The following is a 27,843-nucleotide window of genomic DNA, read 5'->3' on the forward strand; positions in this document are numbered from 1 at the left end:
GAGATTATGTTAAAAGATTAAAAAAAAATTTACAAAAGCAAATAAAAATATAAAAGATGGTTCTTGTCTTGGCTGAATTAGACATAAAGAGAGGAAGTCTTAATTCACCAAATGAGATAAGGTAAAACTGGTCTCACTGTATATATGTACCACCTCGTAAGTACAGAGAATGCAACGTACACTCAACAAATATTTACCAGTTAGCTGTAACACAGTCAGTTTTATTTCTAGTTCTTTAGAGCTTGAATACAAATTCAACATTACTATCCAAGGATGACTGAATTGCTATCTGGATTAGTATCCAACACATCACTACACAACAGTTGTTCTTCAAAAACAAACCAGATTTTGACTGTCCTCGCAAAGTTAACCCTGTTATAAAAAAACAGAAATGGAAATTGAGCCTAACTTCTTACACCTCACTGTTGCGATGTTTCCAGCAAACACCTGTGACTTGAAATACCCCACAGGGAGTTGAGATCATGCAGTATCTTCCTCTGCACAGAAAGTACCAGATTTGAATACAGCTATTAGGACCAACAGGCAACATGGTGCTTTGGTCTCGTTCTAAACTTGTGGTTTTGTTTTTACTTCTTTGGGAAATAGAATGTAAGGGAAAATGGGCTCATTTAAAAATGATTTTTATCACTGAAAAACGTTTGAATGATATTCTCTGGAACAAGGAAAAGACCCATTCATTCTTTTTTTTATGGCATTACAAATAATTGAGTGCCTTGAATTTTGAGAGACTTTTGATATGGTTGTTTTGTTTTTCTTGTGTTTTTTTTTTTTCCCAAATATTGTTAAGGGAGCTTTTGAACTCCAGTATATAGGTAGACAATAAAGGTAATGTGATGGGTAAACAATTGATTAATGAGTCTGGATCAAATGGTTCTAATACATGGGGTTATATCAGGCTGGAGGCCAGTCACTAGTAGGGCTCAATAGGGTTCCATTTTAGAGCTGGTTCTCCTTAGTGCTTTTATCAATGACATGGACACAGGACTTGAAGATACACTCTGCAAGTTTGCAGACAACACAAAATTGGAAGGAGTTGTTCACTTCCTCAAAGATAGAGAGGCCTTGCACAGAGATCTTGACAAACTGGAGGGCTGGGCAATCACCAACCTGCTAAACAATGAAGTTTAACAAGAGCAAGTGCTGGATTCTGCATCTGGATATATGTACACACTGGGGGAATGAGTAGCTGGAAAGCAGCTTCATGGAAAGGGATCTGAGGGTTCTGGTTGACAGTAAATTGAATAAAAGCCAGCAATGTGCCCTGGCAGCCCAAAGGGTCAAATGCACCAGGCCCAGCACGGCCACCAGGTGAGGGGAGGGGTTGTCCCCTGCTCTCTGTACTGTGTGGCCTCACCTCCTGCACTGGGTGCTGTTTGGGTGCACAATACAAGAAGGACACACAGCTATTAGAGAGCATCAAAGGAGCATTTGGAAGATAGTGAAAGGTCAAGACGGCAAGACACATGAAGAGCAGCTGAAGTCCCTTAGTTTGCTCAGTGCAGAGCAGAGGAGCTGAGGGGAGGCCTCATGGCAGCTGCAGCTCCTCACAGGGAACAGAGCGCAGTGCTGAGCTCTGCTCCGTGTGACTGAGACAGGGCCCGAAGGAAAGGCATGGAGCTGTGTCAGAGGAGGGTTAGGGAAATGTTCTTCACCAGAGGGTGGTTGGACACTGGAGCAGGGTGCTCAGGACAATGATCATAGCACCGAGCTACTTGAGTTCAGAGACAATGCAGACAATGCTCTCAGACATAGGGTTTAAATTTTGGGCAGTCTTGTGTGGAGGCAGGAGCTGGACTCAAGGATCACTGAATGGTTTGGGTTGGAAGAGACCTTCAAGATCATCTAGTTCTAACCCTTCTGCTATAGGCAGGGACACCTTCCTCTAGACCAAGTTGCTCAAAGCCCTGTCTAACCTGTCTATTTCAACTCTGGATATTTGGGGATTCTGTGGTTCAATTTTTATTTTTTATTTTTTTGTTGTTGGAAGCCTCCACTGTTTTTAATCACGATACAGTACCATGCTCATCACTTCCAGATCCTCCAGATCCTTCAGATTACAATATTCAGTCCCCTGTGCTGCTCCCTCTTTGCTGAATGTTGAGCAACAAGGTATGCAGCAGATTCCTTCTTTGCTATGCTTCCCATGTTTAAAAATTCTGACCTTATTTTTTTTTTTACCAAATTAGTCTAGTTGCTTTAGAGTACTGTCCAAGCTTTCTTTGTTACATTTCTGTAGTTGAAGTGCAGCCACAGTACAAACAGGCAGGATAAAAAAAATGTCCATTAAAAGTGCATCATAGGTTAAGATACTGGTTTCTTCTGTGCTGTAATTTTTGAGCAATAAGGATCTCTTTTTTGTATGGACAGTTCAAAGATTATTTTGATAACTAATCTGTGGAAGAATTAATAGCTAAGATTAATCAGGACACAAAAATTTTCATTTATTTAACTATACTCTCATCAAACTCAACCGTAAATCAAGTCCAAAATCAAGCACTTTAGTCATCCATAAAATAATAATTAAAAAAATAATAATAATAAAAAATCACTGCACCTTAGGAGCACAACTTGCTGAAAGACACTACCATACTTTGTTCTGGAAGCATAAGCACAACAAAAAACTGTTTTTAAACTCTTGAAGCTCGACTCCAGAATTTGTTTTTTGAAATCAAAGTTGGGGCCAGGTTGAAGTATATTGGTTAGAGATTTAAAGGAAATTACGTTTCTAATGTAATGTGTTCTGAGGAAAAATGAACCTACCAAATACCTATGAAAACCAAAGCCAAGATGCTTGGTTGGTTTGCTTTACCACGAACAAAACACTATTTGAGCATCCATCATTCTCAGTATATTCACATCTCAAAAACTTTAAAAAAGTATGACATGTTCCAAGATGTTTATCATACGTAATGATCAAAACACAGTGATGGCTACATTTTACTATGCAACTAGTATGAAAATACTAGTATATGTTTTTAAATAGATACATATATATAAAAACATTTTTATATTCAAAATTCTACTCTACCACTTTGTTATGCAATGAAAGCAGTGTACTAAGGAACTAATTCTCATGTGAAGTGCTGAGTATTTAAACAAATTCTGAAGAAATATTTACATATGCAATGTCTTTTCATTAATAACTTGGCAAATTCAAATAAAGCCTAACAACAGGTCACAGGTTACAGATTTCTGACTTCTGATCAAAACTACTACATAATTGGAATTTTTGCTTTAACTAAGAATAGAATAGTTCCTATAATGGTCCAGACTTGGGTTCATAACTAGTCAGTATTTTCATTAATGACATAGAGGTGGGAGACTGTGGTTATTAACTCCCCAGATCTCAACAAAATGGAAGGTAATGCAAGCATAGCAGTGAAAATGATAAGATTTCAAGTATGAGGTAACTGGAGGAAATCCAGGTAGCAGTTTAAAAAATACTGTTATATGAAGAAAGGCTGAAAAAGAGATGTCTTAGATTATAGAAAGAGCAGGTCAGAACTGGAGTTAGAAATTAGTACAGAGAGAAAGCACTGGTTGTTTGGGAAGCTCTGAAGTCTCCATTCTTGGGGGCCTATAGGAACAGGTTAGATACACTGAACAACTAAATTCAGCCCCTGTGAAATCTCTGATAGGATAAAAGAATGATGAGGGCATCTCTTAGCATTATTACTATGTCATGTTGAAATGTTCTGATCAAAATAGCTACATTTTATTAAGCAAGTTCTGGCAATTGTACTTGAGTTAAAGACTCAAGACTGTGTAACAACCAAGGGGTCCATAGCAGTAACAAAAATGAAGTGTGATGATTCCAATTTTTTTCAAAAACGTTTTAGATAAATATGTAAATGAGCAGAGTCATTTCCATGGGTCACCTCCTCAAAAATTGGTGAATTTGTTGTTTTGAGAGAAAATTTTTATGTATGCCACACTTTCAAAATTGAACTCTACAGGAGATTTTTCTAGTATAAAAAGTGTTCCAATAAGTTTTAGAGCCTCTGAAAATATCTCCCCCACTCATAATTCAAAGAACATGGTGTTCCTCTGTCTCTGTGGCTGCCTCAAACATTCACTCTTCCACATGTCATAAAGGTTTTCAGCATGCATTACAGCTTTTACAAGGAGATTTCTGCTATCCCCTCCGGAAACTGGCAAACTATAACTTTCAGTTCTCATGTTCTCAGAAATATATTCTATCCTTAAGGACACTATCATTTATAGCATTTAACTGGAACAACTACCAGGTGTCAAAGAGACAGGTAACAGTTGCCGGACAATTACCGAGGCCTTGTCAAGACTGTCTGTAGACTGCCAGAGAAGAACTTCATGGCTTCAAAGTAAAAAGAAAGATAAAAAGACAGGTAGCTGACAGATAGATATCTACTAGGAAGGACCGTATAAAGTAACTTCCAAATATTTAGAGACAAAACCAAACTCCTAAAGCCTACAAGAACTTTGCATAATGAAAGATGAGCTGTCTTTCGAGTTTTGCACAAGATGAGCCCAATCCCACCTTGGGAAAACTTGTACAGCGTAACAGCTTCTAAAATCCTGCTAAAATCTAGGCAGTGGCAACAAAACAAGTGTTGCATTCAACTTTTAAACATTAGAACGTGTGCTGTTGCTGACAAGAAAACAACCAGATCCTATAACCAAGTACATGACTACTTAATTAAATTGAGCTGAACTGGTGTCAACAAGGAGAAAGGATACTTGATACAATATTCTCAATTATGGATAGCATGTTTTCTACAGAGGTTTCACATCACATCAGTTTTAATGCAAGAGGATACCAAACCCAGCAAAACAGCAGTGAGAACACAAGGCAACAAAATATAAATAATTACAATAAACAAGGTTTAGACTACTTTAGTAGAAATCCACATGTTTATCTCAGACTTTAAATAGAAAATACAATTTTCCCTTTGAGAAAAACACAAAGTCAAACAACATCTTTTATAACAATCAATCCTGACTTACCACAGAGAACCTGAGCACTTCCCTTCAAACAAAACAAGTTCTTGTAGGATTTTGTCTGCTTGCTATTTATTAAGATATTTAAAGTTCTAAAAAATGTAAAATTATATAGTTCTCAAGTGTTATAAGCCATTCTGAAATTAAATGATATATTATTTCACCCATTTTTCCCACAATTCTGTAGATAGACTTTAGGTCATTGCATCTTTAAAACCAATTGGCTAGACTGCACAAAATCTTCAAGTTGTAGTATTTCTCCAGTATATTTACTTCCACAATATTGACTGTGCTTCAGTACATGGAAGAATAACACAGTACATCTTGTGTTTGATTTACACAAAATCTTTTATAGAACTCTAAATTTTCAGTGTAAATTTTTATGGTAGACACTTGCAATTTTTATTTACTACTCACGCTGGTCTCAATCCTTTCATGCTGTAGGCATCCTGAACTACAAATGCAATTTTGATGCCGCTACACAAAATGCTCTGTGTATACTTTGGTAGAAGAAATTAAAAGATTCACTGCTACAAAATTCCTCAAACTGTACAAATATGAAATTTCGTGAGTCCATGTGAACTACTGAGGCATGAAGAATATAGTGACTACATCTTTCTTTACATTTCTTTGGCTGGGTACATGATGAATACCTTAAACCTTTTTTTTTTATCTGAAGCATTTTGCTTTTCCAAAGACATCTATATTAATATCCTGTTAAATCTATTGAAAAATACAGTTTAAACTTTTCTTTCAGATCTAAACATTTTAAAGCTTTCTTTAGAAAATGTCTTAAACATTTTTTTTCACCAAATATTATTTGGTGAAATAACAGTCACTATATTATAAATGCAGTAACTGTTTTTCCTAGAAGACCTGGACTAATATTTCCTCAGAAAAATCTCATCTAGCCAGTCCTCACTCCAACTCTGCAAGATATCCCTATAGCAGTTTAAAAAGCAAAGCCCTCCTTTCCAACCCAATTTATCCAATCTGGAATTCTTAATATTTATGCCTCTACAGGCAATTTGTGACAAATCCTTAAATCCTACAGAATTTTCATGCATCTACTTCTATTCAATAAATTTGTCTCTTTTCAATTTCATGTTATTATAAAAAGCTTATAATTTTTCTTAAGAAGCGAACTGTTTATTGTCATTAATATGTACAGCCATTTTGAGAGATACTAATCCAAATAATGAAAAAGGGAAAAAAGCATATTAGATGACTAATTAAATACAAGTTCAGCAATGTAAAACTGTCACAGAAACCATTATTGTTTTTTCTTGAACATCAGGAATCACTTTCTCTATGTATGTATAACATAGATTGGAACACTGAAGAAGCATTATTATTTCTACATAAAATAATGTCTAATCAGTAGTTTCAAGTAAGAAGGTGAGGAAGGTCCTCTTAGCACATCTACTTGTCTGACAGCTGTGGGTGCACAACCTCACTTCACTAGAAAGAGACTGAAGATACAACATTCTGGAAGCTACAATGTATTTCCAGAAGAGTAGAAATGTCATGCTCAGAGAAGAGCTGTTTCCCAAAGGAGGTGTTTCTGGATGTCCTCTTCTAAACTGCCCTTTTGCCCCAGGTCCTCCGATAGCCAAGTTGAGAAAAAATGGGATGCAGTAATCTTCTCTTCACTCAAGTAAGATAATGAGGCACAAAAACCACTTTCAAAATATACTTTTTTCTTATCTAACAACTTGTTAATCACTAAGAAATTCAAGTCTACAGTGATGTAGTTGAGAGTTGAACTGACTTGGTATTAAGATGGAAAGGAGAGGCAACAGCCACAGCTGGCAGCATGGCAGGTACTCCTGTGGACTCCTGACAGCAGAGGAAAGTGTGCTGGAATAACTAATTAGGCTTCTAAAGTTTGCCTTCTTTAGCTCGTCACTGAAGAGACAGAGTTAAGAGAATTAATGATCGTTGGTCATAAGGTATCTCTGGCATGTCAAAGTACAAGAACAAGTAAGAATTAGTTGGGATAAATTTATTATTGCCTTGAAGGCTTGCATGACTAAAGACTTGCTTTCCTATTGATATTAGGCCTTGCTGAAATTTTATCAGATGCTGTAAATGAATCCAGGTGTCTTCATGCTTTCCCTTTAATTACTGAAGATAAAACTCAGATGAGTACCTCTTGAGGAAAAAAAAATAAAAAATTACAAGCCCCATTATTAACAACAGCCCAAAACTTCTATTGTACTCTCAACTTTTCTGACACTCTGATACTAAAAAGATGTAAACTTTGCTAGCATCTGTAACATCCATCCCTTTGTTGAGCACCTGAACAGTACTAATATCTGTAACACAAAATCCAATAAGGAACACAGAATAATTTAGGCCATCAGAGGCCTAGTGGAGATATTAAGATTAACATCCTGCCAAAGAAGGCACAGCTATACGATCAGACCTGGTTATTCAGGGCTTTATGCATTTGGCTCTTGGATATTATACAAAGTCTCTGGCAACTGTCCCATTCACTGACTGATTGATCTTGTGGGGAAAAGTTCTTTCCATATCCAGTCTGCGTATCTCATTTTAAGTTATGCTCATTGTCTCTCAGTTTACCACCACACTGCACAGAAATGTGCCTGGCCCTATCTTGATAGCCTTTCCATAGACATCCAAAAGCTGCCTCTTCTCCAGGCTGGTCCAGTTCAGCTCCCTCAGCATCCCTTCATAGGGCAAGTGCTTCTGCTACCCGTCATCATGGTGGCATTATGCTTAACTCACTCCAGTTTATTAATATCTTCTGTTTGCACGAGGTGACAAAACCAAGCACAGTATTCCAGATGTGGTCTAATGAATGCTGAGCAAGAGGAGATAACAATTACCCCAGTCTCTTGGCTCTCTGCTGCTGGCCTAGGAGGCTGCTGATGTTAGTTGAGAGGGCACTCTGTTGGTTCATGCTCAGTTTGCTCTCTGTCAACATCTCCGGGATTTCCTCCTCAGACACGCCATCCTAGTATTTATTACTAGTGGATCTTCCCTCCCCAGTGCAGGGCTTGCATCTTGTAAAGTTCCTCTTGGTCTGGTCCTTCAACTCATCCAGCTTCCTCAACTGCTATCCTACTCTTACACAAATCCATTGTTCTCCCAATTTGATGTCATCTGCAAAACTGATTAGAGGGTGGTCCATCCTGCAGAGGATCATTAAAGCTGCTAACAGGACAGGTCCCAGTATATTCTAGAGAAATCAGAGACCATCATATACTACCTAGGTGTGGCAAGTTGAAGAAGAGTAAAAGGCAAGAACAATTACTAATTAGAAGTGGAGATTTAGCATGAGCACAGCAAAGAAAAGTTCCTCTAAGCACTTATGTAACTCAGATATGAGAGGGAAGGACAGCAGGAAGATACACACTGTTATCTGAAAATCTGATCTAAGTGACTACATCATGATATTCTAAAGAGAAGAATAAGCCATAAGTAATAAAGTGTCTGAAAAAGAGGTAAAATGGATTAAGAAGACAGTTTAATACCAAAAATCTCCAAAGAAAAGCGATTTACCTGCACCTTTTGAACTTTACTGGAATATAAATAGCAGAGAATATTGTAGCAGAGAACATCTCCATCAAGGGGAAAAAAACTACAACACAACCTTTTGAAAAATCACTTAGAAACTTACTGGCTAACAGGACATTCCAAATTAGTCCTGCCACAACCAAGGAAATATTTTCTTGCTCATATGTTGCAGACAAAAAGATGTCAGATTTCAACATCAGCAATTTTGCTAAGATTCTGCAATACATTTGAAAATTTACATAAAGATTTCGGATCTCAGAGAACTGCTTATTTGGAGAAAAAGATTTTAGTGAACTTAAATTGAGAATTGCAGCTGTAAATGATCACAAGAAGTATCAGATTGACATTAGGAGTGACTGAAGGCAGAAAAAGAAATAAGGGAAAGCCAAAGATATGAAAACTAATGATTTCTTGGAATTAAATCCAGATCTCTGGAGGACAACTGGATGCTCCCTCCCTGGAAGCGTTCAGGTCCAGGCTAGATGTGGCTTTGAGCAATCTCGTCTAGTGGGAGATGTTCCTGTCTATAGCAGGGGAATTGGAACTAGATGATATTAAAGATCACTTCCAACCCAAACCATTCTACGATTATATGATTTCATTTGCGCCATCCCTGGTGGCGTTCAAGGCCAGGTTGGGTAGGGCCCTGGGCAGCCTGGTCTAGTATTAAATGGGAAGGTTGGTAGCCCTGCCAGTAGCAGAGGGTTGGAGATTCATGACCCTTGAGGTCCCTTCCAACCTGGGTCGTTCTGTTATTCTGTGATTTACATCAACAGCAAAATTCCCCTTGACTTGATTAGTGGCAAGATTTCACTTGTGAAGTTTACTCACAGCTGCTGTAAGTGAAATATGCAATACATTTGACAGAATGCTTGAGGAGAAGATGGAGTAACCAAAAGAGATACACATACTGAACCACATATTTCTCATCCAGACAAATGAGGCGGAATAACCATTATATATAAGGCCACTAATTTGAGGTTTCTGCATGTAATACAACAGTGAACAAGGAGACTTGATTAAGGTATGTTAAATTGTAAATTTCTGTAAGAAACCTCAAACATCTAACCCTTACTAATACTACAGTTTTGTCAATAATAAAACCAGCTGGACAAAGGAAGGTAAAAAGATTACTTCTCAATTGGGATGTAGGCTAATCGAGAATCCTCTAAGATCCCACATTTGATTTACATTTTGAATGTAGTTATTAATATCCTCAAAAGAATATATAAACAGAGGTAATAACACAATATACATTAGTAATATCTAAAAGTTAACTATGAAAAACTAAGAAAGTTGACAACCTATGTCAGATAAATTTAATGCTGAGAAAACCAAGAGAAATATATTACCCTTTATGTACATACTTAACTGTGCAAGAAATGTAAGTTTTTTATGAATTCTTCAGTGACACCTCTGCTTAAGAAGTCCCAAATTAGTATGTTAGACTAACCAGGAGAGTAAGTTGGGCTGGGACATTACTTCAAGTAGTATATGCAAGTGACCACCTTGTAGCTATTATTCACTTATCTCAAGAACAATAATTGCAGAATCTAGAAGGAACAACAAAGGTGACCTATGGCATTGTATACATATTTCCAGAAAGAAACATAAAAGATGGTAGGAGTGCTCTGAATTGATTTAATTTAGCTGCCACTAAAGTCAACACATAAGATCAGTAGTTTGGATATATAAATAACATTGATATGCTAGAAGTATGGAGATAGGTGAAACATGGGGAAAAAAGCAAACACTCTGATTTCATCCTTACTCATAATTAAGCTCACCCAATTTAATACGGGTGATATTTAATCTTTTATCATAATTTTATCAGTACAGTTATCCCAATACTAATTCCTCCTCATGTTAAAAATGCAAGGGGCTAACACTAAAGAGAAGTTTTGAAACTTTTCATTCAGACAATACTATTTAATAGGATTAAAATATACAAGCATTTCAGAATTCTGATATGCCACCTGCCATTACCCTATAGGAAAATGTTTTAACAAATATTGATCCTTACACCACAGAAGCAAGCCAGCCATTAATTCACGAAGATTACGAACAAACCTCTCCTTTTTCTTTTCTGTATCAGAGTCTCTTACTAACTCAGGGACCATTTTGTGCTGCTTATCTACAAAACACTAATAAATTCATTCCTAAAATGATTGGAGATAGTGCTATGCTCAATAGCACTATCCCTGCTAGTTTATCCCTGACCAAGCACATCAGAATGCAGACTACTTCACTGAAATTAGAGACAACTAGAACTTGCAGTTTCTGTTCTAAGCAAAATTCATATGTAGACATTGGCAGATGAGAAGGAAATGGAAAACATGCAAAACAAGTAATTGAAGAAACCCAGTCTTATAATAGTGAGTTCAATTTGAAAAAAAGTGCTGAAAATTTAAAAGTAAAACATGACTCTTCTCTTTCTTTGTAACAAAAAAAAAAAAGTAGCTTTGTGCAGACAAATTTGTGGAGAATACAGAAAACAATTGACAGATTTGTTGATGCTCACATGACAATTTAATTTCCTCTGAAGGGATAAAAATAAAAATCTAATAATAATCTTTGATTAAAAGCAGTTAATGGAAACAGATTTATTAGATTATGAAACTGATAACAAATTGAATACGTCTTCATGGACTTTTTATTTTTTAACTTGGCAAGAAAATGCCACGGCAATAAATAAGTATATCCTATCTGCGTTGATATCAGCTATGAATGTTAATAATACTAACTGCTAATGTAATGACATGAAATCTTTGAACTGTGAAGAAAGAATCTTACTGGAAAACTGATATATTAACAATATATCTCCTTTTCAAATAAGACACAAAATTCATGTGCTATTAGCTGTTACAAGATCAGGATTTTTAGGAATCAAGTTCTGATAAGAGAAATGATCTTTATGTATATTTTCTAATCCTAGTGATTGTTACTAAAATTTTCAGGCTTGACATTGGCTTGCTCCCTTATGTACCTGAAGAAAGGTGTTTTCTCTTTCAAGAACCACAAAAAGTAGAAACTTGACTAGAAATTAGCTTAGGGTTCAGGCCTCTAAAGATTCTTTCAAACACTTAACTATATGTTGAACAAACTTCAAAAGTCAACATGCTCAACGAAGAAAATGATTAGGAGGAAAGAACACAGTTTTTTGAAAGCAAAATGACAAAGTACTACAGATCTGAATGTTTTAATATTTTTTGGGTTGCTGAATAACCATCCAGAAGAAGCAAGTCTGAAAAGAACAAAATATAAGAAGAGGCTACTGATGTGAAACGCTCTGTGCTATCTAATTGCTGTGAAATTTTAAAAATTGCACTCTTTCCACAGAAGCTGACTAGCAACAACTAGATATCTAAATGTTACGCAGTGAACAGAGCAAGCAAACATTGTCTGTGCAACATCTGGAAAGCTATTCAGTGATCCAGAAAAATCTGACAATTTGGATTACACTATAAGTGTTTTTATATATCAAAATATACCTACAGGCTACATAAACTTTTTTTCTATTTCTTTATATGTAAATAATTTACATTAACAAATCTTGAAAAACACTGAGCTTACTGTATGTGACAACAAAGTTGAATGTAATATCTTTTTACTAACATTTCCATCATACTTCTGCGAGTTTTGATAAGCTAATCACCAACCTTTCTCCGCAGTGCTACCTGAAAATTTTATTGTGATGCAGCAGCAAGGGATTAAATAGCATTACACTTACATCTAGGCTTGTAACACTCATTTTGTATTCATCGAAAATGATGTTTCAGAGGTATGCTTGATGAGTACCGTTTCAAAATTTTCAGCAGGATATAACCAAAATGATTCCTTTTCACATGATAAGTTTCTTGAGAAGCATTTAGTTTTTTCAGTGTGTAAGAGCTAGGACTTGAACTGCTGTCTAGGACAAATCTGGAGAACGGCCAGCTCTTCCGTTTGTCTTCTGCCAAATAACCAATGGCAGCATTTCACAAATGGACCTACACATCACACCCAGCAGGGGCAAATGGGTCAAACTCAACTATGTAGGACTGCCTGCATTGTCCTATCTGACATTTCTGATGTTACTTAAATCTTACGCTCACTATATATTTTTCTTTAAGGTCAGGGTTCATTCAATCTTAAAAGTAAGAATGCTTAAAGATACTTAGGTCTGACAGCTGTTCCAAATTACAGAGTAAATGGACTCGGACAATTTCAGACAGCCTCTCATAAGAAATGGCATACATGAAAAAAATTTCATTTTTTTCAGATTTATCATAAGAATGAAAAAAGAAAACAGAGTTGGAAGGGATCTCAAGAGATAACAATCTCTTCATCCCTTCCGCCTACCCCAAAATAGGATGATTTATACCTAAACCACTTCTGAGAGATGCTTCTCTGATTCAGTCCTAGAAGCCTACATTATCAGTGGTTCCCTAGTCTCTCTGTACTGGTTATACCTATCAGCATTTATTAATCTTGTAGTCAGAGTTGTTGTTTTTTTTTTTTCCTTAGTGGCTAGTCTGTCTCTCTCTTATCTAAATGTTCTCGTCCCAGTCCCAGCAGACAAGGCTATTCCCATCTTCTTTGCAAAAGCTTTTTGAAGACTTATTTCTCCACTCAGTTTCTCTCTCCTCAGGTATCAAAGCTAATAGTTTTGGTGCCTCCTCAGTGTTCAGCAAAAAATCAATCTCTTTACTATATTAGCACAGTCAACGAGTGGGGAGAACATTTTACAGCTAGAAGATGGCAGGGGTTGCCACTGATCTCATTACCTCTTGAAGAACAAAGCTAGGCTCAGCATACAATTAGATGATGTGTCCAAGAAATCAAGAGCCTGATGCCTTATCTGCCACTATAGCTATTCTGTGAGGCATTTGACATGGTTCCAACCTGGAAGCCTACCTATATGCTTTGAGTATACCTGGATCAGGATACACAGACTGGTTACCCCGACTGTTAGCCATGAGTTTTCTTTGATCACTCTTGTTTCTCTCTTTAAAAAAAAATATATATATATCTGCCATACCATTTGGGAAGTTTGTTGTCCACAGTGTTCTTCCCTTGAGGTCTTACCAGAAGAACTGGTTAAAGGATAAGAGATTATGTTTACATACAACATTCCTCTTAACATGCTTTCACAAGCACATACCTTTATCAGTACATATTCATTTGGTCATTAGCTACTATTTCTAGATACTTTACTTATGAATGACTGCCTTTACCATCATCACCATCTCATACTTACACTCATGACTGCTTTTGCATCACGTATCCCACTTTTACGCAATTACGAATTTAATATTTGGATGTGAAGATAAACACATTTGAAGAATATCTTATATCCACATGGTCTCAGCAAGAAAAAACAAATATATTATGCCTGTAGATTGAGCTAATTAGGAGATATTTGAGATATCAAAGGGTCTTGGTTAATACATCCTGCCTCAGCATCATACTTTGGCCTGTGTTTAATGCAGACTTCTGCTTCACAGTGGAATCTGCTGGAACATTCTCTACTTAATGAACTATACACAGTGCAATACCTTGTTCATTGCTACATCTGTAGATATCTACAAAATGAAATTATACATATTTTTGATTGCAATTCCAGCAATACCAGGTGGGTACAAAAGCATAACCATTTCTTTCATTATTACATGAATAAAAAAGCCCACACAGTCTCGTCTCAAGGTAATTTCACAGTGACCAGTCATGGTTTCACTATAACTGTGTGAAACCATAAGGTCAGTCTAATGCCAACTGGCATTCTATCAAACACTTCTCAAAACAAAGCTAGATGCAATTCCAAATGAGGACAGTGGTGTAACAGCAGTATAACATACAGTTTGTATTCAAACTAAATCAGAACATATTTTTCAAAATTAAACAGTTCAATTACTAGCTAAAAAGCCAGTATATTTTTTTCCCGTAATGATGTAAGAAAATATTGTAATGTTTCACTGTAAATAACTATGCCTGGAATACTTTAAACAAGTCTGTTAATATCTGTGCATGAAAATAGAACCAGTTTTACAGAACAGCCACTAGTAGAATGAGGAAAACGGACAGCCTATAATGTCAGAATGAGGTTGCATTGCCTACCAAAACAAAGACTCAAAGTTCACAGTGTGCTTGCTCTAACACATTGTAACAATAAACAGGAAGAGTAAGAATGACTACATGAGCTAGATCACGTATTAGTTAAACTAAATCCAAATATATTTAGTCTGCAAATGCAAATATGGCTTACAGTCATCAAAGGAATGAAGTTCTGCAATGGCTTTCAAATTTGAGATGAAGTATGAGAGAAATTGTGTACACATGGCTGTATACAACAAGAATCTTATTTCCTGTGTTCTTAGAACAAAAGATAAAAGCTCAGAGAACATTTTTCATCTCTGTGTGATGTCTGATAATGCCAAATTTGCAAGGAATGAAGAAAAGATGGAAAACAGGGAGGGAACAAAAAAAAAATCTATTTGCCAAAAGATCCTAAGAGTACTACTCTCACAACATAATACTATATCAAAGATACACTTCTCCTTATCCAACTCAACTGTAAGCTTATGAATGTCTTAGAAAAAGGTTAGTGAGAGGTTCTGCAACATCATTAAACAGTCACTAATGGGTATAGTGAAAAAAATGAACCTAGTCTTGGTAAAAGATGAAGACTACTGAATTTGTTCAGCCTAGTTTAAGAAATACTTTAATGTTAGAGAACGCAGTCAAAAAACCTGAGGAATACTACAACTATATGCCTAACAGAGGCTACACAGGGGTCCACACTACATATATGTATTTCCAGCACTGTTTTAAATCACAGCCTACTGTTGGACGGGAAAATCATATTTTGCCAACTGCAGTTTGCCAGAATATTGTGTAATCTGCCTTTGTATGTGGACTTTACTAGGTATAATCAGGCCTTACATCATTTTGAGATTTGCTTACTTCAACTGGTTCTACACAGGATTTCTCATGGAGATGAAGACTTTCTATAAACTCCTTACAAAAAACAATCGAACAAAAAAACTGTATATAAATTTTTAGTCCTAACATCTGTGTGTTGCTAAAGACTAAATAATAGTCAAATAATAAATATTATCCAGTGTAACATTCTTGATTTTTCAGTGAATCTTTGCTTGACTTTATGGATCACTATTTAAACCCTTGCTGAACTGATAAAACATGACCGACTGGATACAACTGTATGTTTTTATTTGTCTGCTTACATGATATGTAAATGTAAAGACAGTGTGGACACATGTCTATTATCTAGAGAGTCCAAAAAAACTTTGGCTTATAATGTTAGTTATTCTAAATCCAAATACAACAATACAAAGTGGATAAAATTAAAAACTAAACAGTATATTTCTAAAATGGCATGTAAATGGCACTTTCATCTCAGCTTTTATGTTGTACAAAGGCAAGAATCTCTTATGAACTAAATTCAGGATTGCTATACAACCACATTAATGAGAAATTTTGTTGCCAACTGTACGTTTTTAACAGCTGCAGCAGTGTTTAAGGTGCTGCCTTCTCTAATGCATATTTGTTATGTAAAAAGCATAAATACTTTGCCCATCCATATGCCGAGAATTCATGGCAGCAGTGCCACAAAGTTTTCAGCAATGACAGCTTCCAAAGAGTTTGTGAAACCTACTGGAGCCTACCAACTTCTACAAGACATGCTATGGGGATCTGACACTTTTCAGTTGAAGGCACTGTATCTCTGGAGTGATCTTTTTGTCAAGAGCATTGGGAATGAACTGTAAAAGTGCAACAATTGAGGTTGGAATAATGTAAAGAAGAAATAGTGACTACTGATCCAAAGTAAGACATGTAACATTTAAGAAGCTAAGGAGGAAATGATAAAGTACTGGAACATCGGTACTGAAATGTAAGAAAACTGATGAACTGAAGCAAAATGTAAAACAAAAATGGATTGAAAAGTAATGTAAAATCAAAAAAAAGGAGAAAATAAATATTTAGGAAAACGTTCAAGTGAAAACCTATGTCCATAGGAATAGCAAAAGATACTATGAATCTGAACACCACTGAACACACACACACATATTTCCAGTACCACCTACACATGATTGGCTCTGTATGAATTACTGGGAGGCACAGTCACAAGTCAAGAGTTCAGAATGTATGATCCATAAAATCAGTAAAGATCAAACAAAAACAAAAAACCAACCAAACAGTAATAAAACAAGATAATAACGTGCTGTTCTGCTGTTCTAGCCTGTCACTTTGGGTTGCTTTCCAGCATTAGGCAAAGGCAAAATTATTCTCACAATGGAGCTTCTTTCAATGGGAAGACACTCAGACAAAAGCTGTAACCTTTAAGATCCAATGCTTCTCAGCTGTTACTCTTTCCTCATAAAAATAAAAATCAATCGCTGTCAAAGTCTTTTTGTCTATCACCTTTATTTCTTAAGATTTATGAATAAAAATGTGTGAAATTAAATTAAGCAGGCATTAAAATATCACGTGGTCAGGTGAAACATTTTTGATGAACAAAGATACCTGGAAATACTGCAATTGCTATTACATTCATTGGTTCAATTACATGCTTCTCACCTATTTAAAAATGCTTATTATACCCCTTTTAATTGATGTGTTTTGAGAGTTTATTTTCTTGACTTATGTAAGAAGTGTAAGTCTTACACAATGAACAAGAGAGTTGGATCATAGCAGTCTCCTAGAACAGAACAAGCCTCCAAGGTAAATGCAAAGAGATCATGAAATGGGATAATGTGATGAAAACCAAAAAAGAAAAAGGAAAAGGAAAGACAGGGGACTGGAACATTATGAAGTTAAAGAAACAAGGGAATGAAAGGGATTAAAACTGGAATGATAGGTAACCTACTGTAAGTGGTGTGAAAGCTTAACAGTGGGGGACTGGAATAATCAGATATGGGAACGACCTGACAATGGAATGCTTTCAAACTGAAGCACCTCAAAAGTGAATGATCTTACAGCAGAATAATCATATTTGCCTCTGGGAATAAAATTTAAAGATAAAAAAGTTTGAAGAAAAAAAAAAGAAAGTTTGATGATTATGCAGATAGAACTGCAAAGAGAAACAATCTAGTAAGGGCAGGAGTGGGAAAGGTAAAGGAAAAGAGTTGGGAATGACCACAGAATACAAAGGAAAAGGTAACTGAAACCACAGATGACTGGAACTCATCACTTCATAGACAGAACTGGGGATCATAGAATCACAGAATCCTTAGAGTTGGGAGGGAACTTTAAAAGTCATCTAGTCCAACTCTGAAATGAACGGGGACAGGCACAGTTAAATCAGGTTGCCCAGGGCCTGATCCAGCCTTGCCTTGAAAGTCTCCAGGGACAGGGCATCAACCACATCTCTGGACAACCTGCTCCAGTGCCTCACCACCATCATTGTAAAAGGCTTTTTCCTTATATCCAACCTATATCTACTCTTTGTAAGCTTGAAACCATTTCCCCTTGTTCTGTCGCCACAGATCCTGCTTAAGAGTCTGTTCCCTTCTTTCCTGTAGCTCCCCTTTAGATACTGAAAGATCACTATCAGGCCACCTCACAGCCTTCTCTTCTCCAGGCTGAACAGCCCCAGTCATCTTGCACTTGTAGGAGAAGTGTTCCATCCCTTCGATCATTTTTGTGGTCCTCCTCTGGATGTGCTCCAACACAACACTGGATAAGTTCATTTTCTAATTCATCTCAGATTGACTCTTATTCTTGTTCATTTGGACAATAGTTCTCCTTTCTCACAACCTGATGTAATGTTTTCTAAAAACAGCTTTAAAGACCATGGGACATTTGGCTTCAAAACAATTCCAGTCCTGTAGGACTCTGCAGAGTTCAGTACTCTACAGAATGAATGAATATAGAGTCTCATGCAAGGTGAGGTTATATGAACTTCCATTTTAAGAAGTGACTCTTCTAAGACTTATCTCTCCTTTTCACTGTACTTTTTAAGTACATTAAGAAAATAAAATCAACTACCTCTACAATTCTGGAATTTGCTGTTAAAAAAAGATATTATTTTTGTAATTCAATTGAGAATAAGAGGTCAGTTGCACTGTCATCAGTCTACACCCTCATATAGCATGGAAACAGGCCTCTACCACTAAACCTCATCAGTAGGATATTTTACTTCCTTAACTCCTTTGCTAAGTCCTCCCACTCCTTACTGAATGAGCTGCAGTGAGTTTTAACAGAGTGATATATTTATATGACAGTAACATCACTGTTCTCTACCTTGAGACTGCATTTTCTCAGTGTAAAATTTTCCAAGGTTTCTAATGACTAATTTCTTTTTTTTTTCCTTAACAGCTTAGCAGTTCCCATTTTTGACTTTTTTTTTTGGGGGGGGGAGGGGGTGAAGTGAAAAGAAATTGCACCTGTATGCACTTGCCAAAATACGATTGTGTGGACTGGAGATACTCTAGATGCTCTGTTAGTACTCTGCCACCCTGGTCCTTGCTGATAGCTCCAAAAATGAAGCAAAAAATGGCATTAAGTATTGATTTAAACAAAAATTGTTCAAAATTGATTGCTGACAACTGGTATTAGAGAAAACTGGAATTTTGAACAGTCTATGTTCACAATAAGTAACATACTTCCTCATTGAAGAAGGGAATACTTGATGTCCACCTAACATTGAGCTGTCAGGAATTAGATTTGAAGATTAATCAAAGACAAAACTTGTATTTTTAATGCAACACAGAAATTAAATCCAGAATTTGAGATTCTACCAGTGATATGCTGCAAACTGTACCATGGAATTATAAACTTTCATCAGACTGGAAATGCAAACCGTGAGTCATGCAGCATAAAATTTCAGATGCTGTATGGAATTACTAACTCACAAGATGTCCTAACTACCAAGCCATAGTTACAATGATCACCTAAAACTCAGGTCTACCTCAGTATTTTTAACTGTTCAAGAAGTATAAGAAATGGAACATATTATATATAATTACCCAAAGTAAAAACTGGAAAGCTTTTCGAGTATCACTGCCCTAAATACACTGACTGGGATTCATTACCCTCAATCATTTAGATGTTAAACATTTAGCTGAGTTTTTATTCCTGCTGCCTTTCTCTGCCAGTGATCAGGAACTATCTTCTAAGAAAGCAGATTCACTCACCGTTATTAAGACATCCACCCACAGATGGAAAGTTGATTGCTGTAACTACTCTCACTAAGCTGTTTTTGAAAACCAGATGTAAAGAACCAGGTACAAATTCAAAGATTGGAAAAATTTCCTCATCTATAGCAATCCTATAGTTATAGGATTACAGCAACAGAAATGAATTTCTTTGATAGTGTTGTCACGTTTGAAGCATGCAAATACTGCCTATTGCACTTGCATGTGTAATCTTTATTATAAAAAAAATATATCTTACAAAAATAATAATATAAATGTACCAAGATAAGTAAGTTCCATTGCCACATATTTATGTGGTATCACTGTATTCAGTACAATTCTAAGGAGCATAGCTTCCTTCGCCAGTGGTATCTTGGTACATTTGCATTCTCTTCCTTCAATCCATCAAGAACTAAGCAACATATAGACATAATTTTCAAAAGAGTCATTACAGCAAGTCCTGAAATTGCTAGTTTTGACAAATGACATATCATAGAAATGAGAGAGGAAAACAAAAGCTTGAGTTGGGGTGTAACTCAAGTTATTTGCTTTTTTCATAGGCAAGAATTGCTACAATATATGCAGTATTTTAGCTATAAACACAACTATAAATGCAGCCATATCTACATAATCATATGCATAGATATCTCAGTTTATCCAGAGGAATGCCAGACAGAACACATGATATGTAAACATCTCTGCCAAACACTTACAAAACAACTTTAATAGCAAGTGTCATTCTTCTCTGTAAAATAGCTGTTTTTAACACACATGATCTAACTCTTGTTTGCTCTTTAAAGTTTTATTGTCTTGGCATTTTATACAGGAAGAGAGCATTAGCATACTCAGGAGAACTGCTAAAAGTAAAAGGCCTCAAGCTACCCACTGCATGGTTGATAGCATAAAGCATGGGATATAAAAACTTTTGTCTGATTGCTCACTTTACTTGTTTTAGAGTAGTGTGACTCTCAAGAGCATATATTCATGTTCTTTCTACTTCAAGTTTTATTACTTCTTTTGTATTATTTAATACATCTAAAGACACTTCCAAAAGACAAATTTTTCCATTTTGAAAAAGTAATGGTTTGGAACCTGATAAAATACATTAATGTTCACAGTGTATTATTTTCAAAAGCGAATAGAATAAATGTGCAATAGAACAATTAAATGCTTGACAATAAACACTTCCATATGATCACAGATATATTAACATGCCAAACAAAAGAAGAAAAGCTCGGCAATACGCTTCCCTTAAAAAAGGTCAGATCAAAATAGATTCTCCACGCATCAGAGAGTGAGTAAAAGGAGAGTTTGGTCTCAATTACTGTTACTTCTAAATATCCCACTCCAGAAATTAAAATCAACATTAAAAATGGGAGAGAAAACGGAATGAAAAAAGGCAGATCAGATCAGCTACTTTAAGAATAGACCATAACTGTATGCACACATTAAAAATCATCCTACATTAAACTTGAACCTAACTCTACTTAGATATCACACTGCTAATTATTATATAAATAACCTGGGAAACAATACCTCCAAGATACATGTTTTACTATTTAGTAAACAAGAAACTGCCACGTTTGACACCACTGATTAAGGCCAGGCATTTCTAAAGCTTCAGACACATTTCTGAAATCCACAATACATCAATTTTTAATACTTCCACTCTCTCAGCTCCATTAAAAAGATGGTAGGGGAAAGATTTTAGAGTAATTAATGATATAGTTAGCTGCTAAATATTAATAGGAATCGTAGTCTTGCATAAAATATAACATATAAACCTTGCCAATACAGACGCACCAGTAATTAAACTTGAATATGTAATTACACTGATTTATAAGACAGGCAAAAAGTTACACTTTACTGGCTTCTATGTAAACTGTGGGCAACAGTTAAACTTTGCATTTTACGGTTTATGTAAATGGGCAATATCTCCACTACAGTTCATAAATGGTTTAGAGACTCACAGTTAAAAATTACAACTAATGCCAACATGCACATTCTGACCGTACCTTATAAACCAAGCTGTGAAAATGACAACAGAGACCAGCTTTCCATCACATATAATGCTTGCGAGCAAGTTGAAGAGGTTTGAAAAACAAATAGAAAAGCTTAAAACGAATCTTACTACAGAGTAAATGAAGAAGTATCAACATAAATGCTTTGATATAAATGTTTAGTTTCAAACATTCAGTTCCAGATGTTTTACTTACCCTCATTTCAAAGCACTTTTAAATATTATCAGGTCTTAGACTAAGGCATTCTTTTCTTGGAAGAACACTAACCGCACTTACATGTGAGGCTGAGGAGAGCAGCCCGGGCTGCTGTTTCCATTACTGTCAATGTGATCCAGCGAGCCATTGAGATCTTCATGGACTGCCTGAAGTAAGCCACTGGATGCGTTATTTATCAATCCTGGGTTACTAAGCAATGGTAAACTACTCTCTGCCAGTGCAGCCTAGCAAAATGAAGAATAAAAATAAAATTCTCAGTTCTCACACGTAGAAACCACCTTTACATGTTCACTCATTTACAAATGTACATACACAAAGCAGCTCATTTTTGGTAGCTGTAGAGGAGGTCAGAAGGATTTTGTGCATTTTCCAGCCATTTTCATATTCAGATTGTAACAGAATCTCCATTTCCGGTTTACTACTTCTCTTACATAGGTTTCATTATTTTCCATTATTAACTATGCTCTGATATTCATAGCACTTTTCTAGTTTTACATCATTATCTGACTTTGAATTACGCTTAACCCCTATGCCCTTCCACACAATGTATGGTTCCTTTATAATGCAGGCAGCTGCTATACTTTAAAAAATGACCAGAACTTAACTCAAAATAAAAAAGTCCTGACATTTGCCTCTTCTGCATAAAAATTATATATTATAATTAAACTTTAAAGTTTTTGCCATGAGCACCATGTTCCCCAACACTAGGATGTGAAATCATTTATGACAGCTTGGATAAATATTAATGCATATCCACATGCATTTGCAAAAGCTTCTATCAATCTAACATTTGCAGCAAAACTGAGTGTTCCAGATTTTGCCACAGGGTGTCCTTCTTGCTTCTCCACATCAAAAGTAGCATGAATAAGAACAAGTACTTCTTGCAGTGCTAGGTAACACAACTAACTTGGAAGATAAACCCAACTACTTAGGTTGACCATAACATTGACATAAACATAAAAGTAAGTTACTTTATATCATAATATATCAAGAAATAAAAGAAATAAGATACTTCATATTAACATATGCAAAGAAAGAATAATTTAGCTGTGTTTTTTGTTTTGTTTTGTTTTTACCTGCAAGCTTGCATTAAGAGCTGCTCCATAGCCTAAGCTGGTGGGTATGTTTTTCACTAATGTTGGGCTTCTGAAAATAAACAATTTTTCAAAGTTTAAAACACAAGCACACATCCTGGCTGGCTCGCTGGGTTAATGGATTGGTTTTTCAGCTCAAAAAACATGAATTTTAGAAGGAAAAATGAAATGAAGTTGTGGATGAAGGGGCTCAACCTGGCAGAGCACAGCGATTTACTGGTATCAGAAAAGCAAGCGCTTTGCAGTAATTAGACCCACGTGAAAATCTGCTCCAAGAGCAGGGCCATGGTGACAAGGTTCTGAACTTGCTGAAAGAATCTGACAGAGATAGCTTTAAACTTTGTAGAACACCTGCCTCAGCTTGTTGTGTCATTTGGTTTTGGTTTTCTGAACTAACACTGATACACACCCGAATGCATTACATACAGCTCCTCTAATGTTCTGAACAAAAAGATGTTTCTCCTCACTTCCAAAGAAGGGGGAGGGCACAACAACATATAAATAACAGTAAATGTGCGATACAGTGGATCAGTTAGCATCCCATCAGATCAAACACACTGTATTTGAAATGGATTGGAAATACCGTATGCTGTATCACCATAAAATTATGTTTTCAATAAAACGGAGGTCTCAGAGGAACCCAGAGGTCAGCTGGGTGGCTGTTTACAAACAGATCCATTACAGAAAGAGAATACCTTCCTGCAAAGAAAAACCTCCAGCTTTCCTCTCTGCACCTTTGGTATTCTGAGTGGTTTTATCAGAACTAATTATATACTCTAAAGGAATAAAAAGCATCCAGAACCAGTCATAGTGACATGGGATTAATTTGAAAGTAGGGCAGTAAGCATGCCAAAGGTCCTCCTGTGAAGGCTTCTCATGAATACTACCCTCATCAAGAAGATATTTCTGAGGTCAGTACTATAGTGTATGATACCTATATTGCAAAATGACCTTGAACGACTCCCTACTTCTGTCAAAGGTTTACAGTGAAAACAAGCGTGTATGAAACTCCAACACATGGGCAACATATGTACACAGGACTATTTTTAATATATAGTAGAACTTATGGTGGATGGAATTAAAATGACAAACATATGGTGAAATACACTGAAAAAAACAAAACCATTATCGCTTTCCTCTGCAGCAAACTATATGGGAAAGTCAGGCAGGCAAGACTGTACAGAAAACAGCATTTATAAAAAGCAAAACAAAACAAAAAACCCCACGAAAGAAATGTTAGCTCACTGAAGAGAATGCACCAGCATAGCTATTAGCTTGCTACATATTCTCCACATAAGTGCTCGCTTTGTCTGTCAGGTTGTAGTACACAGAGGACTCACTCAGGTTACAGAATTACAGAACAACTCAGTTGAACAAAACCAACCACCAACGTACCCCGTTATCTTTTGTGACCTTCGCTTCTGGTACTCTACTTCATCCACTGTCCATACTGCTCCTTTAACATTTTCTACTCGAACAAAACACTTGTGCAGGCTAAGATTATGACGCACTGCATTCTAAATCAGACACAAAAGGGGGAAAAGGTAGTAAAATTAATACAATTTAAGAAGGCAGCCTATGCAGTATACTTTGTTAATCTTCTTATTCTAAATCATCGTGAAAATCTCAATTTAGTTTAAGTATTAAATGCAAAATATGTATAATATTGTAAACCCCAAACTTACAAATTACTGGAATCTGCAGTTTGAACTTTGTGATAACAGAACCTTCCAAGCTATTTTAATAATAGCTGTGTCAAAACCTTCCTTTCATTGAACTGGTCTAAATTGCAATATCTGTACAAATTACAGTATCTTTGAAAATGCCAGAACAATTAGGTCAGCTCTGTTGTGTCCCTGATCAAGCACTTGGGGATGGTTGAAATGTCCAAAGGAACCAGTCCTGCTTGAGGTATTAAAATGCTAAAAAGGCTACAGTGACAAGTGTTAATTTTGCACAAAGCTTTATGCAAATAAGCTCAAAGGCATTCTTTTCATCCCTATAATAACGAAATGACAGAGTTTGTTTATTCTGTATTATTAGATGACATATGCAAGTTACTTTGCAATACTCTCCCTGCACAATAGAACATACTTAGGCTTTTTAAAAAGATTTTCTCACTAAAGTTCTTTTTCTTTTTTTTTATACCGTGACAGAGAAATTGAATTGGAAGTCTTTCCTATAACCTGACTGTACATTTTCTTTGCCGCAATTGTGCAAACAGATGTTGTTGGCTGCTTTGTATTGGAGTAATTACTCAAAATTAACATTTTTAAATCAAATTAAGTCATTCTTAAAATTTAAACTATAATAAATATAGAGCAGACAGCATAATTTACTTTGAGTATTTTCCATAAATCAAATTATAAATCTAAGCAAATATTTCTTCCTGTCAAGGTAAACTGGCATATAGCTATCAAGTACAGCCAGTGATGACCTAATTCTTATTTTGTGAATATAAAACAAAGTAATTTTGATGAAGATTTCTTTCTATTTGCACAAAGACAAGCTTCTGGCTTGCTTTAAGAAAAGAATTCTTAAAATAAAAAAAAAAAAGGAAGGGGGAGCATAAGCAGATCTAGCATCTGACCTGAAATCCAAGGATTTGATTGATCTTAATGCCCATGGCTCTGAATATGATAATTTTAATATTAATGAGCAAATGAGCAGTTTTATTATGCATGCGATATAGTTAGAACTAATAAGCTGTTCAGAATGAGTTTTGCTGGATCCCCGAGCTGTGGAGATGAGACCAAGCTAAGATATTAAATCACCTTTCATTTCTTTTAAAATTTCTTTCAGTAAATCAAATGACGGAGCATTCACTACATTCTCTAATGAGTAACAAAAGAAAACGTAAATCTTAAACATAAATATTACTTATTGAAAAAGCTCTAAACCATATTTTCTACAGATTACCTCTGACATTTTCATCTTATAAAATACATATCAAGTAACCATGCATAAATAAAACAATTACATTCATTTACAGTACAGTACCACGCACGGTAGCAACTAATAACATCTAAACATTTTGTAAATTAAAAGCATTCTGAGCTTCACACCCATATATCTGTAATCGCTCGCCAGATTAATTTGCATTTTAAATCCAAATTAATTCACTTTAGCATATCTCTCAGTCTAAAATTCTTAGTATGCTGATGAGTGCTTTGCTGCCTCTATTCTTCTCAGCTACAAACATTTTCCCCCTTTTGTACCAAATGGCTTGTGGCTAATTGATGTTTCTGACTGCTTTTTGAAATGAAAATAAAACAGTTCACTTAGTCTGTGCTGAGTGCCCTTATCTTTCCAGACGTTGCTCTTTTTCCAAAAATAGATGCACAAAACTAACATTTTTTTAGCTCCTTGTAGGATCCAGACAATGAAGTTGTTTGGACAGGGATATAGATGAACCCTTTTGTCTAAGTAAATAAACTGCATTTATGTTCTGACAGGATAATATTCACTTTACTTTCTTTTAGTTCCAGCTGAGTAGCCATGGCCCTCACTCCTGTGGCAGCTTCAGTCTGTATGATGAGGTATGATGTGTACAAAAGGCACAGACCAAGACAAAACCTACAGCCTCCATTTGTTGCACAAGGCAAACAGACATTTTTCAAACTAATTAGCCAATAATATGCAAGAGAAAAAGTAATATAGTGCGACTAACAAAGGTGTTGATGATTGAGTGCTCACACTGTAATTAGTGTGTCAGGCCCTCATTTCTCTGCCAAGCCTCAGCTATTAATTGCACCAAATTAGAAAACTATATCAGAGGCAAAATTATTCTTTCACTTGTCATTTTGAGAGAGGGAATTCATTCCATTCAAGAGGCAGGTTAAAAAGAGGGGAAGCAGATACTAATCTGCTTATGTCATGTAAATAAATGTTCCTTGTGCTATCTGTAAGGAACTAAGCGAGGCATCTTTAAACTGCTGGCAAAGAAGTTACCTTCCAAGTTGCTGCATTACGCCTGAAGTAAGCAAATGTCCGTGTAAACCAGCTGTAAATTTCATTAAGTGTTAACTGCCTGTCACTCGATTCCATGATAGCCTGAAATGAGACAAGATACATAGTGACATAAAATAATGGTTTACTAACTAGGCTGGATGACACTTTCTCAACCAAGCCTTACTTTAAGCATTAATGAATCTTAATTTAATCAAGGAAACTTAATTTTCTCTCTACTTACCTGCCTTATGAGAGTTGCATAAGTAAATGGAGGTCTGACATCTGCATTTTTATAAAATTCATAGTTTGGGGCAATTTCTGTAAAATAAAACCATATAAACTGGACATTAATCTTACGGGTATTCTGCATTGTACGGAACGATTGATGACATTGTTTGCTACATGTTCACAAATTTCAAAGGAACTGTTTACTCAGGAGCACACAAAGGGCCACAGTCAAATTACACTGAGGTCTTTTCTGTGCTCCTTGATGTAGAAGTGCAAATGAAGCATGCCCCAGTCAGTTCAGTGCATGCTACGAGGGGTGCACCCAGACATCCAGCATGCTTCCAGCAGCAAGACCCTTTTAAAACTTACAGTCTGAGTGCTTTTTTTTCATGTGGTTGTACAGCGTCAGTCAGCCACCTCCTTCCCTGCCCTATTTTTTTCCCCAGCTACGTAAAATATTCCTTTGTGAAATTTTTCTCTGGCTAGCAGATAAACGGGAGACTAACACACTAATGCAGAATTAAATATGGTTAGTACAGTCTGATGACAGCTAAAGCGGTATATGTTCTCACTAATACCAAACCTTTTTATATATTAATATCTTACACTAAGAGAAGACAGTTTCAGACCTTGTTTTCCTTTCAGTTTTCTTTTCTT

At 36.0% G+C, this 27,843-nt stretch overlaps 1 protein-coding gene across 1 annotated transcript in view; it reads right to left on the bottom strand.

Moving 5' to 3' along the window:
* FOXP2 (forkhead box P2) overlaps positions 1 to 27,843 on the bottom strand; it is a 338,892-nt gene that overhangs the window by 4,389 nt on the left and 306,660 nt on the right. The window contains exons 13-17 of the mRNA XM_010706777.3: positions 27,200 to 27,276; positions 26,959 to 27,060; positions 24,403 to 24,524; positions 22,990 to 23,059; positions 21,974 to 22,137 (exon numbers count right to left, since the gene is read on the bottom strand). Coding sequence (XP_010705079.1) covers positions 21,974 to 22,137; positions 22,990 to 23,059; positions 24,403 to 24,524; positions 26,959 to 27,060; positions 27,200 to 27,276 — 535 coding nt within the window. The remainder of the gene's footprint in view (positions 1 to 21,973; positions 22,138 to 22,989; positions 23,060 to 24,402; positions 24,525 to 26,958; positions 27,061 to 27,199; positions 27,277 to 27,843) is intronic.

Source organism: Meleagris gallopavo, chromosome 1, assembly GCF_000146605.3.
Source record: "Meleagris gallopavo isolate NT-WF06-2002-E0010 breed Aviagen turkey brand Nicholas breeding stock chromosome 1, Turkey_5.1, whole genome shotgun sequence".
Classification (NCBI taxonomy): domain Eukaryota; kingdom Metazoa; phylum Chordata; class Aves; order Galliformes; family Phasianidae; genus Meleagris; species Meleagris gallopavo.